The sequence below is a fragment of the Molossus molossus genome, unplaced genomic scaffold (genome assembly GCF_014108415.1).
Source record: "Molossus molossus isolate mMolMol1 unplaced genomic scaffold, mMolMol1.p scaffold_m16_p_17, whole genome shotgun sequence".
Lineage (NCBI taxonomy): Eukaryota > Metazoa > Chordata > Mammalia > Chiroptera > Molossidae > Molossus > Molossus molossus.
This window is the reverse complement of record NW_023425352.1, coordinates 12736367-12750363: the sequence shown is the minus strand read 5'-3', so window position 1 is coordinate 12750363 and position 13997 is coordinate 12736367. Positions and strand designations below refer to the sequence as shown.

General features: G+C 48.5%; 1 protein-coding gene across 1 annotated transcript in view; it reads left to right on the top strand.

Moving 5' to 3' along the window:
- Positions 1-13997, top strand: part of VWA2 (von Willebrand factor A domain containing 2) — a 32132-nt gene that overhangs the window by 6658 nt on the left and 11477 nt on the right. The window contains exons 4-5 of the mRNA XM_036265920.1: positions 2877-2986; positions 10904-11098. Of these exons, the coding sequence (XP_036121813.1) occupies positions 2877-2986; positions 10904-11098 (305 nt within the window). The remainder of the gene's footprint in view (positions 1-2876; positions 2987-10903; positions 11099-13997) is intronic.

Below are 13997 nucleotides of genomic sequence, written 5' to 3'. Positions count from 1 at the left end.
GGAGAAATTTTCAAGTCGCTATAAATTAAGGCTTTTATGGAGGCTCTGTTGTTGAGGTGGATTTAAGGTGTTTGAAGTCTTCCCCTCAATACTTAAAAGCTGAGAAGTTAAAAAAAAAGAAAAGAAAAAAAGCAAGCCGAGAAGTTCACTTCCTGGCTGTAATATAATGATTACAGCGGGAGGTGAGAAGTCTGGGCGGGCTTGCTTCTGAAGATAAAAGGCAACCCGTTTGCTCCCAAACCACCAATTAAATGAAATGCATTAACTACTGACTCAGGCTGTTTGCATCTTGTTTTGTTTTGAAGTTGTCTCCTTCCTGTTTAATTGAAGTAAATACACCCAGCTGTTGGTCTCAAGGGAGGTTTTTTGTTTTGTTTTTAAACTAAGTAATTCATTCTCATGGTTCAATAAAAAAGACATCTAGTGAAAAGTGACCCTCCTACCCACACACTTTCCATCTGCTTGGTCCCTGCTTTCCTGAGCATCCTTGCAGAATCGCTTCATTCAAATGCAAGCACTGGAGTACATGCCCTTATTCTCCCGCTTTGTATACTGAGAGCAGCAGGTGATACTATTGTGTTCCCTACCTTATTCTCTTCCATTGTCTTGGAAGTCTTTCCATATCTAGATATCTAGGTAATGTAGATATTAATATAGGTATATATTTTCTCTTATAGCTGATGAATGTTGCAGTGTAAGGATTTACCAATGTTTAATTAACCAAACTCCTTTTGATGGATGTTTGCTATTACAAATACACTGTGAGCTTGTAAATATGTCATTTATGCACGTGGAAGTATATCTGTAGGATGAATTCCCAATAGCATTAAGCATTTGTAATTTTCAATAAATATTGACAAATTGCGCCCCTGGATGCTGTGACATTTATGTTCTCACCAGTGAAGTTTGAGAATGCTGGTTACCCCCTGCAAACGTATCTGGCTTTTTGCTACATCTCAGTGTGGTGCCTTTAAACATCTGTTTTTATATATATATATATATACACTTTTTTTTTTGTTTACTCCTCATCCGAGGACATTTTTCCATTGATGGTCAGATAGAGTGGGAGGGAGGGAGAGAGAGAAACGTCGATGTGAGAGAGACACACCGATTGGTTGCCTCCCGCATGACCCCAACCAGGGCTGGGGATCAAACCGCAACTGAGGTACGTGCCCTTGATTGGAATTGAACCTGCGACTCTTTGGTCTGCGGACCTTTGCTCTAACTGCTGGCTGAGCCAAACTGGCCAGGGTCATCTGTTCGTATATTGAAGGGCCATTTGTATTTCCTGTTTTTGATCTCTGTTCATATCCTTTGCCCATTTTTCTGTTGGGTTGTTGGTCTTTTACACATCAATTCCTAGACACTCTATATATTGGGGAAACTAACCCTTTGTGTCTGACATGAATTGAAAATAATGTTTCCATTTTTCGGTTGGCTCTTGTTATGTGTTGCCCTGCAGAAGTTTTCTTTATGCAGTCAGATGTATCGACCTTTCCTTTATGGTGTCTGGATTTTTTAGTCACAATAAGGTCTTTTCTACCTTGAGGTTTTAAAGGAACTCTCCCACGTTTTCTTCTAGAACTTTTATGGTCATATTTTTCACATTTAAATCTTGAATCTATTTGCCATGTAGCCTTTATCCTTTTGCAGGTTTATCCAGTTGTTCCCAAAGTACTTAGTAACTAGACCAGGCTTTCCCCCACTGGTTTGAGATGCCGCCTTTATCACAGACTAAATTCAAGGGAGACTTCAAAAGCGTCACTTCTCAGAAACTTTTTTGTGAGCTTCTCCTCCTCTGCTTTCCAGGGTCCACTTCCCCCACGTGCCCACCCAAGATTTCTTCCTACTTAAGAAGCCCAGTGGGCCCTCCTCGGAACTCGCTGTGGGAGGCAAGTCCGGTGGGCTGTGCTCCCTGGGAGCAGGTGCAGCCCACCTGGCGAGGCGAGCGCTTCGATCATCTGCAGTCAGCAGGCCTGCTAAGGCATCAGCAGTGAAGGAATTCAAGTCGCGAGCAAAAGGCAGCAGCGTTGCTTAAATATGAATCACTTGGCTTGTTTGCAATCTTGGCCAGAAGTAGGGTTCATTAGGAGACTAGTCACCTAGAAGGTAGTTTTTCCAGGGGTTTTAGAGAGCCAATGATTAGGGTCAGGGACGGGACCATCGAGAGATCTAAACGTGTACGGCCTGCTCTGCTTGAGGCACCCTGGTGTCTGAGGCGTCCAGGTACTGACTGCTCAGTTTTCCTTCTCCAGTCTTGCAGGGCATTGGGTTTCTCATATGACCTCCTCAATTAGGACGCAGCATCTGTTTGGAATCACCAGTGGCTCCTACTGACAGGGGCACTTCCGTATTGCTTGTCTCGGTTTAGGGTGCTGATTGTCCCCCAATCTGGCTCTGGCCCGGAGAGCTGGCCTTTCCCTCGCATGGCAGGAACAGGCTTGGAAGGGCTGACCCCTCCGCAACCAAGTTTCTCCAGCAGCAGTGTGGGCGCCACTCGTGCCTCTGGATTAAATGAAATAATGCGAGATGGCTTAAAACAGGGCCTGCTCCTGGCAGGCATTCGGTCCATGGGAGCAGGGACCCTGCCCCTAAAGACGCCCACAGCTCAGCCGAGTGAAATGCCTGCGTGGGAGTCGAGAATATGTAAGGGGTGGTTTTCAGTGCGGGACACAGGCCGTCGACTGTGTCCTTCCAGGTTCTGCTCCTGGCCTTTGGGGCCTTTCCTTAGGAAGGCCAGAGAAGGCTCTGGCCCTGGGATTCGCTGAGTGGGCAGGAGGCAGGGTTGTTAACCTTTCTCGTCCTATTTTCCCTCTTAGGAATGTCTGTGCCTTGACCCCACTCTCAACCCCTGGGCCCTCTGTCTCCCCCTGCAGGTCAGGGTGGGAGCGGTCCAGTTCAGTTCTGCTCCTTGGCTGGAATTCCCCTTGGACGCATTGTCCACCCAACAGGAAGTGAAGACAGAACTCAAGAGGATGGTTTTCAAGTATGTATGCTCGGATTCTGCCCTGGGTAGGATGTGTTAGCTGCTCTTAGAATTTCCCTCGAAGGGTTTGACCCTGCTCTTGGCCTCCGGGAGAGGGCCGGGGCATCCAGAATCCCAGCTGGGCTTAGAGGGTAATGAGAGCCGCTTCTCCAGGCTGCCCCTGTTATCACATGCTGCCCCAGGTGGGGACTCGAATGAAAGTTTTAAAAAGCATTTGCTGCTATTATGTGTGTTGTCAGTTACCGGGGAAGGGCCAGTGCAGGTCGAGGCTGGGAGTAAGAGCAAGTGTTGGGAAGAACACTGGCTCTTCCCCCACTTCTGTTCCTGGTGACCACTGCCCCTCGGGGAGTCCGTACTGGTCCCAGCCTGTTTCCGTGGTCTGTCTACAGAGAGAAGTCCTCCTTTGTTACTGAGAGTGCCGAAGGGTTGTTTGTGTGCTCATACACACCCTGTACATGTGTGTATGTAGTGGGGCCATGACCACTTACATTACAGGTCAGCGGAGAGAGAGAGGAAGGGAGAGGGAGATAGAAACATCGATGAGAGAGAACATTGATTGGCCGCCTCCTGCATGCCCCCCATTGGGGATTTGACCCACAACCTGGGTATGTGCCCTGACCAGGAATCGAACCAGTGACCTCTTGGTACATGGGTCAACACTCAACCACTGAGCCACACCTGCCAAGCTTGAAATATGTTTTTATTGATTTTTTTGGAGAGAGAGAAACATCGATGTGAGAGAGAAACATCGATCAGCTGCCCCCTGCACACCCGCTACGGAGGATCAAGCCAGCTGCCCGGGCATGTATTCTGACCAGGAATCGAACCGGGACCTCTCAGTCCGTAGGATGACGCTCAATCCACTGATCCACACCAGCTGGGCTTGTGTAAATATTTTATGTGTGTATTACATATATATGTAAACATGTACCTCTGTATGAATGTTATACACACATACATACACACAACACACATATATACACGTATATACACACTTACAACACATATATACACATACAACACACAAACACACACACACAATAGTGTTTATAAGCCCTCCCAGAAGACTGTCTCTAACTTGCCACTTGTCACTCTGGGCTCTGCTGTCCTTGCACTAGTGTCCGCAGCAGTGTGCGCTCCCAGCCGCTTTCCGGTGTCACCTCACTTGCAAAGGCCCCGAGCACTGGGGTCCGTTTTGCCGGCACAGCTCCTGCAGGCTCTCAGTAGCCCGAGTCCCGCGCTGGCACAGCAGAGACTTAGGGGGCCCTGCAGTGGCTCTCCCCCGGCTGTCTGTCTCGGGCCTTTCCTCTGCCCACGGGGGCCCCGAACAGAGGCGGGCCAGTCAAATCTAAGAAAGTCAAAAGGGAAAATGCACATCGATATATATTTTTTAAAACTACACTGGCCTTTCCTTGTTCCCTCAGAGCCCTCAACCCTTGAGGCCCCCAAGAATGGTTTCCTGTAGGAAGAGGTCGTAGCCTCGCTCTTGTTCTTGGGCCCAGACAGCCAGAGCAGACTTGTCGTGGTGGGATCCTAGAAGCACCTGGGTCGGCACTGCTGAGGGAGTCTGTTCAAATGCAGGGGCCTGGCCCCCTCCCAGGCCTACTGATCACCTCTGGGCAGGGATGTTTACCATCTGCACTTTAGAAAGGTTTCTCCCCACTACCCCCGCCCTGGGACTGTTACACACACGAACTTTTTATAAACAGCTTTATGGAGATATAATTTAAATACCATAAAGTTCACACATTTTATAAGTCAGTGGTTCTGAGTATATTTTCGGTTATGCAACTATTACCATGATCTAATTTTAGAACATTTTCACCATCCCCAAAAGAAATCTTTTAATTAGACATTTCTTCAGAGAAGATATATAAATGGCCAATAAGCCCATGAAAAAATACTCAACATCACTGGTCATTAAGAAAATGCAAATTAAAACCACAATCAGCCCTGGCCAGTTTGGCTCAGCAATTAGAGCATCAGCCTGCTGACCAAGGAGTCCCAAGTTCGATTCCAGCCAAGGGCACATGCCTCAGTTGTGGTTAGTCCCTGGCCCCAGTTGGGGCCACGCAGGTGGCAACCAATCAATGTGTCTCTCTCGCATCGATATTTCTCTCTCTCCCTCCCACTCTGTCTAAAGATAAATGTAAAAATACCCTTGGCAAGGATTAAAAAAAAAACAAAAAACACAATAAAATACCACTTTATACTCACTAGGAAGGCTAAAATAAAAGACAGACAATAACAAGTCTTGACAGGGAAGTGGAACACTCATACATGGTTGGTGGGATTATAAATTGATACAGGTATGTTGAGAAACAGTTTGGCAGTTTCTTAAAGTATTAAACATAGAGTTACCATATGACCCTGCAACTTTGAGAATTGAAGACACATGCCCACACAGAACCATATACCCTGTGTTCATAGCAGCATTATTTATAATAGGCAAAAATTGGGAATAACACAAAAGTGAAAATAGATAAACAAAATGTGGTACATTCATACAATGGAATATTATTTAGCCCTAAAAAGGGATCATGGCATGATTAATACTACAACATGGATGAACCTTGAGAATATTATGCTAAGTGAAAGGAGCAGACATAAAAGTTACATATTGTATAATTTAATTTACTTGAAATGTCTGAAATCGACAAGTCTATGGAAACAGAAAGTAGATCAGCCATTGCCAGGGGCTGTAGGGAGGGGGAACGGGGAGCAACTGCTAATGGGTATAGGGCTTCTTTTGGGGGTAATTAAAATGTTTTGACTTATATAATGGTGATGGTTGTGTAATTCTGTAAATGTACTAAAAACTATTGAATTTTATACTTTAATATACAATTTTATTGTATATTAATTATATTATTATTAATATACCTAGTTATCATAAAAACTTTATATCTACTATATGTGCACTAACATTTGCAGGGGAAAAAACAGCCTGTTGCATCAAGTTTAGGACTGAAAGTGAAAAATTGTTTGGGTGACTTTGACTCAAATGATTTGGCCCTGTTCTCTTCTAAAAAAAACTAGGCAAATTGGTTCATAAAGTCACTTTAGAGATCATCTAGTGTCTATTCCAACTCTCCATTTTATGGAGGGAGGATGCTGAGGTTGAGAAGGACCAGTGGCTTGGCCAGGACCCGAGTCACGCTGCTCGTCCAGTAGGCCCCACCCAGCTGTCCTGCCCTGCCCCTCCCCCTCCCTCCCCCCTCCCCCATCCCTACATAGTTGGTGGAGCCTCTTCTCAGCTGTGGTGAAAGTCATCACTCAGGGCTGGAGAGTGTCCTTCATGACATATGAAATACAGAGACGCATTAGGAGTGTGCCAGATGAGAACACTGGAGGTGGAGAACGGAGCCTCTTCGTGTGTCTGAACAAGGTCAGCTTTCTTTTAGGGGACGTGTACGGTTAGCACTGTGTATCCTCGGGTAATCGGAAGAAACAGCAGCAAACAGGGCAAGGTGGCAGTAACTAACTTTTGGGCCACAGTTCTGGGGTCACTGAGGACACTGAACATTAAGACACTATTATTAATCAGAGCAGAGGAATGTTGGCCGAATAGGAACGATGACCTCCCCAGGGCTCTTTATCCTTTTTCTATAGCGATGTTTTAAATGCTGGACTGATGGGAACAACTTTACCTAAAACTCAGAACACTTGTCTTTGTAGACCAAGGCGATTCCCTAAAAGTGTTTTTTTGAGGTGGCTAAGAAACCACCCTGACAATCACCTTATTGCTACTTAGCAATAAGAAGTTCAAAAAATATTACAGCCAAGCCTTTTCATATTGTACCCCGTGATAACAGAACATCAGATGAAACATGCCAGCAATTGGCTCTGAATGTCCAGTACTCCCGGCCAGCTGGCTGGGCAGGCTCACTCAGTCATTTCACTGATCTCCCCGTAACACAACCCTGGGATTTCTGTGATTGAGTTTTTTGGGACCCCATCTACAGCTTTATCAGAGTTTTTACTGTGTTTAGATAGCTCTACAGAAATAGCATTCACCACTTTGCCTTAGCTCAAAGCCTCTTAGAGCCTCCTCTGGCCAATCTCAAACCGCATTAGCATTTAAATGTGGCTTTTAGAATAGTTGTAATTACAAAGCATTTTGCTCATTTTTAACTGAATATTATTTGGTATGTATTTTTGCATAAAGCTGCATTATTTTTCATGTTGATCCCGTTTAATGGTTATATAATAATCCAGTGAATTCAGCTATCACAGTGTATTAAATCATTCCCCTAAAAGGACATACTTGGGGTGATTCCAGGATTTTTGTCAATTGCTTAAAAAAAGAAAAAGGAAAGAAAGCTGCAATCAACATTTCTATACCCACAGTGAGTTTTCTTATGAAATATTTTTTACAGTCTGTTCCATGGACTACGCGCATCGGAATCACTGGGGGAAGGGAGGCTGGCTTTAAATGTAGATTCTCAGGCCTGCTCACACCTACCAAGTTGGATGCTCTGAGGATAGGATCTGAGACTCTAAGGGATTCCTGAGGGATTTCCATGCTGCTTGGAATAGGCTGCTAGTTGGTTCATTCAGATAATTAACACTGATGGAGCGCTCACTAGGTCCTGGGAGGTGCTGGGCACAGCATTAATCCTCAGACAATACTGTTACTTTCCCTACTTTAATAGGGAAGGAAACTGAGTCTCAGGTTAAGTAACTTTTTCAAGTTTACATGGCTAGTTTATCACAGGACTAATATTTGAGCCCTGCTCACTCAGGAGCCCATGTTCTTCATCACTTGACCACACCAGTAGCAAAGTGTTTAGCTGCTTAATCCCCTACACACACACACAAAACACACGCACACATGCACACATGCGCCCATGCTGTGCAATGATGACATCCCAGACAGTAGCTGATCTGTGACCCTTTACTTTCAACCTCGTCCCTTGAGAGAAATTAGCAAAGTCTTGGTGAGCTTCTGGCCTTAGACTGCTCTGCCTGGAGCCAGATTCTGAGCTCAGAACAGATAGAAACACTCCATGGAGTTAGGAAAAGTAGAGGCAGCAGGTTTCGTCTCGTTTCCCAGAGGTCAGAGCGGTTAGGAATCTCACCCGACCTCCGTCGGAAGCCAGCAGTGTTCCAAGGGGAGAGGCCCGATCGGGTCAGAGGTGGAGGGGGTGGGGGCCCAGGCATTTGTGTGCTGAGTGATGTGAAAGGCGGACACCTCACAGACCAGTGGCGTTGGGGGCCTGGGCTCTCCTGTCCTTCAAACTCAGTTTCTCTCTAACCACAGCCAGGAAACGCATGGGCACGTTGCCAGGGGCCCGAAGGCACAGGGCCTCCGTGGCCTCTGGGCACCTTGGCTTTGGGTAGAACAGTCTAGACTAGGTCAGCAAACGTTTTCAGTTAAGACAGCACAGTACATATTTCATGCTTTGCAGGCCACCACGCAGAAGTGCACAGGCGTGGCTGTTTCCCCCGAAATGTTATTTACAGAAACTGGGAGAGGGCCGGTTTTGGCCCGCAGGAGAGGGAAGATCCTTGGCTTTGCAACCAGCACGACTGGGTATCAACTCCAGTCGGACCTCCTCTGGCTGGGTGAGAGACAGGTGACGGCTGGTGCTGAGAATGCTCTGGTGAAGAGCTTGGTTCTGGCCAGGAGGGTCCGCCTGTGAGCTGTTGACCTCAGAGGAGGCCCTTCCCTGTGTTTGTCCGTCTCCACACCGTGGCGAAAATCACACGAGCTGAGCACCTGTGTACATGCGCAAACACACGTGCACACACTCCCGCGTACTCTTAACACCGTGGTGCCCCACACACGGTAAGTGCCCAGGAAATATTAGCAGCTGTCAGTACTATTCTTTCTCTGATCAGGGTTTCCTCACATGTTGAAGGAGGATCATCTGAGCACCTTTCATCCTAGTTGTGAGGATTAGAACTGGTCAGTAGCAGGAAGGCGAGGTGTCTGGCACAGAGGGGTAGCTCGGTGCTAATACTGCCCTTTGGAAACAGGAGACAGCCTCTCTTCCAGGAAGAGGACTTTGCAGACACAAGAACTTTGGTGAAGGTTGCAGTGTTCCTGGGAATCAGAATGGACTTGGTGCCTAACGCCCGGTCTAGCGCAGGAAGAGGAGTTAGGGGCGACTGGGATTCGCCCTGTGGGTGCGCTCTGCTCCCCTGGTTAACTCATCGCACACGCCAAGCTCTGCTCACGAGCCTTCGCGTCCACCCCTCCCCGACTGGCACGGCTATCTCTTTCCCTCGTTTGCTGGTTCACCGAGACCCCGTTCTGACACCTTCCCCTCTGGAACTTGTTCCCCGATAGTTCCTCTCCACACGGACCCCTTCTCTCCCTTTTGTCCTCTCACTGATATTTGTTACTTGTCTGTGGGCCGTATTTAGTCACCTCGACGGACCGTCCTCTGAGGGGTGAGATTGTATGAGGCTTCCTGGTCTCCCTTTCGCTGTCTTCCACCCAGTGGGTCCACAGTAAATACCAGTGGGTCGGAAACAGTAAGTGGCTTGTTCATTGACACAGACCCTGATCCGTAGTAGGCCAGGGGTCTTAATTCTAGGAGTTGTCCACTCTGGTTGACATTATTAACAGTGGAGCTCCATTTTATTCTATGAACAAAGAGAATAAAATTGAAGAAGCTTCTACACCTGATTCATAAACCCTCCCCAGGCAGTAGGCCCCACGCTCTGTCCTCTCCTCCGTGCCGAGGGGAGAGGACGTTGAGGACTGAGAGGAAGGTGGAACCACACGCGAGAGGAGCCCAGACCCCCGAGTGGCCGCCTGGAGGGGAGCAAACCCGAAGAGGTGCCTGGGCAGGAAGACCCGTGGCAGACTCCGGGAGAAATCAGCACTTTTAGTGTTGAAGACATATATACATCGATACATGCGTGCACATATGCAAAAACATACGCACACACACAAAGACTATGCCCGTGTCTATTGGCAGTTGGATATTTTCATGTTAGAGGCTCCTTTGAGAGAGGTGGATTAAAGGCAGGCATTGCCTTAATATATGCTCGGACTGTAATGGGTATAAATGTGCCCCCCTCCCCCAGTCTATAGTCTGATTAGTTAGATTTCAGAATGATGATCTGACAGGGTTTTCGCTGTGCATGGAGTTAATTACTCATGTTTGGATATATTACCGTCCCCTGAAAGTTGGCCTAAGGTCCATTGTAGGGAGTCATTATTTTCTGCTAAGTTGACTGAGCCAGCAGGCCTCCCTCTGAGGACTTGTACGAGCCTCCTGTTGTGAGATTTAGTAGAGATTCTGCGCTGGGATTGCAAGCTCCTTGACAGTCCCTGTAACTGGGCTGTAGGGTTACAGACTCTTAGCATCCCAGTGAGATGGGACCATGTAACCTGCCCTGACCTGGAAGCAGTCAAACGGGTCAGCTTTTCACCACCTGACCCTGAACTTGCACGTGGCCGTGGAAGGACCCCCATCGGACCCTCGCAGCAAAGCCCTGTCTTTCACTCTCCTGAATTCTTACTCAGCTCTGGATCTGCTCTCCCACCCAAGTTGATGTCGAGTCACAAAAGGAAGGGAATGATGCAGGGGTGGGGAGATGAGAGGTGGGTGTCAGACAGGTGATGGGAGTTGTTAGCCTTGAGCAATCCCTGGGGAAGACCCAGAGTGACATTGTTACCTAAACAACAGGGCTGTGCAGGGTGCATCATAAGATCACAGGAAACGTTCATTTCTGGTCGTCACTACTGTGGCTGAGAGGGTGAGGAGTACATTTCTCAGGGTAGAGTAGTCGCCTTGAGCCTTGGCCAGGAGAATGTGGTCGAACATGGCCGAACATGGCTGAACGTGGCCGAACGTGGCCGCTATCCCTAACGGAGGAGCTATTGTTTCAGGCTGTCTTCTGACTTCACCTCTCTGGAGCACTGATTCTTACTTTGTTTTTCCTCCTGTGTGAGCTCAGAGGAGGACGCACAGAGACAGGCCTCGCTCTGAAATACTTTCTGCGCCAAGGGCTCCCCGGGGGCAGAAATGCCTCTGTGCCCCAGGTCCTCATCATCATCACTGACGGGAGGTCCCAAGGACATGTGGCATTGCCGGCCAAGCAGCTGCAGGAAAGAGGTGTCACTGTGTTTGCCGTGGGGGTGCGCTTTCCCAGGTAAGTGACTCGGTCACTCTGGGTCAGCCTGTGGTGGGCCTGGGGACCGAGGTGCGGCTGGGAGACGTCACAGCCACGGGAGGAGGGCGGTGGAAACACCACGCCGGTTCTTGCAGGCTCTGTCTTTTCTTCGCTGGTCACGTTGTTGCTGGAGCTCAGGGAGCTCCGAGTCTGCGAGTCTGAGCATTTGCATTGTCTTTGCTTTCGTCTCAACACTTGGTTTTCAGTACCAGACCCTCGACTTGAATTTATTTGGGCAGAAATGGAAATTTATGGACTCATCCAACTGCACTGGGTGGGGCGGGGTGCCTTGGGGTGAGCTGGAGGAGCCAGGGGCTTGAACGCCGTTGAGATTCTGTCCCCAGCGTGTCTCTGCTGTCTCTGCCTGGTGCTGTCAGGAGCTGGGACTGGAGCTGCCGGCTCCACCCTGGAGGGAGAAGGCTCACTTCCGCTGTTTCAAGGTGGACAACCCAAGAAAGGGTCTGATTAGCCTGCGTCACACACCCACTCCGAGGCCTGGGCACTGAGGTGACTGGCTGCCGCCCAGCAACCACATCTTTCCAGATGCTGGAATCTGCCTTTTTAGGAGAAACGGAGGCACAGGCCCTCAGTGCTCCCTCTCAACCCCGAAAATGGAGGTAGACTTGTGGGCACTTCGCTGTTGTGGATTAAGTGAAATGACTCTAGTCTGGGCACCATGCCTGCACTTAGAAATCCCTTTATTCATTTTAGTACATTATTTATTCTCTCAACCAGTCAATAAATATAGGTTGTCTTTCTCATGCCAGGCACTATTCTAGGTTCTGGGGCTACAGAGACAACAATACAAAGTCCTTACCCTCGTGGCATTTCCATTCTAGGAAAGAAACTAAAAATCAAACCAGTGAATAAATAAATAATATATTTTCAGGTGGAAATAAAATGCAAAGGAGAAAAATAGGGTAAGAGTTTGTAGATTTATGGGGCGTAGAGAAGATAACCATTTTAGACAGGGATGTCTCTCAAGGAGTTCATTTTTAAGCAGAAACAAGAGGCAAGGCAGATGGATGGCAAGTGCAAAGGCCCTGTGGTCGTAGGTAGCTTAGTGATTCATAGGAACAGCAAGATAGCCAGGGAGTGGCTGGAGCCCAGCAAACAAGGAGTGAATTACAAGAAGTAAGGTGTAGGAGATAGGCAGAAGTCAGGTCTAGAGACTTTGTAGGCCAAACCAGACTTTGGAGTTCGTTGTAAGTAGGTTGGGAAGTTTCTGGAGGGTTTTGAACAGGGAAATGACAGGAATTGGCTTCCAGGTAGAGAATAGAATAGAGACTAGAGAATACAGGTGGGCTGGGGCAGAAGGAGAAGCAATAACGAAGGAAGTGGAGAAGCCAGCTGGGGCGCTTTGGAGCAGCTGACACAGGAGAGAAGGGTGGCCTGTGGTCCTGGAGCAGCTGTGACCCTGGAGGAGTGGTTAGACTTAGGTGTGTTCGGAAGGCAGAGCAGTGGAGTGGCAGGATGAGGTGAGAGAAGAACCAGGATTTTGACCCCTAGCCCCCAGGAGAATGGTGGTGCTATTTACCAAAAGGGGAAAGACTGGGGACAAACAGGGAAACTGAGTTCCGTGTCAGACCGATTAACTTGAGATGCACATTGGCCGTCTAAGTGGAGACGCTGACTGGACGGTTGGATGTCAGAGTCTGGGGCACAGGAGAGAGGACGGCACAGAGACAGACATGGGGGTGGTAGTCGAAGCCTAAGTAAGATCACTAGGGAGTGCGGTACAGAGAGAGGACACCGAGGGCCTGCCTGTGCCGGTCAGAAAGGAAGAAGATAGTCTGACGGAGGCTGAGTCCCATGGGGCTTTCCCAGAATTTGCCATGTCCCGGTGGTGATGATGACTGCCACCGTCATGATTGTCGTCACTGGAATCAGCAGTTAAGTTGGTATTTAGCACAGGCTGCTTCCTCATTGGTTCTTTTGAGAGGCCCTGGCGTCACGGCTCACTGCCCACCCTCCTCCCCGCACAGAGGCCCGAAGGTTTGTCAGGAGGCTGGAATTGACCACCCAGTAGAAATACGTGGCCTGTCCTAGGTCCGGGTGGGGGGACAGGAGCAGGGCTTCTCAAACTATCTGTGTGAAGGTCCAGATTGTTTGCTTGTTTTTATCTGTTATGGATTAATACTTTAAAAAAATGCAATAAGGCCCTGGCTGGCTTGGCTCAGCAGTTAGAGCGTCGGCCAGTGGACTAAAGAGTCGCAGGTTCAATTCCAGTCAAGGGCGTGTATCTCGGTTTGGTCCCTGGCCCTGGTTGGGGTCATGTGGGAGGCAACCAATCAATGTCTCTCTCTCACATCAATGTTTCTCTCTCGCTCTCTCCAACTCTATCTGAAGATACATGGAAAAATGTCCTTAGGTGAGGATTGAAAAAAAATAAGAATGAATTACTAGAAAGATGGGGGGGGAAAAAAGTCAAAATATAAGCCCCGATGTTTGTTACTCGATTTGGCAGACACAAAACAACTGTCGTGTTGGTACTAGTGTCTCAGTGTCACTCCTGGTGTTGGCGCTCGTCTGGTTCTGGACTGGGGTGAAGCAGTTTGAGGACCTGCGCTGGGCCCCAGACCATGCTTTGAGCCCCTTTGGTCAGGAGAGGCCTGAGCTGCAGACACAGGAACCTCTGAGGAAGCCCCCAGGCCCACCTGACCCCTCCCCCAACTCCTAGGAAAGGCTGGTCACTGACCAGTGGTTTTCAGCATGTGTTCTCTGGTCCAGCAATAGCGGTGTCACCTGGGAACTTGTTAGGACGCACACTGCCCCTCCCCCCCAGGCTCTGGGGCAGCAGGGTGGGGCCGTGCCTGTGGTTTATCCATCCCTCTGATTCTGACGCCCACCAAAGTTTGAGAACCACCCCTGTGGGCTG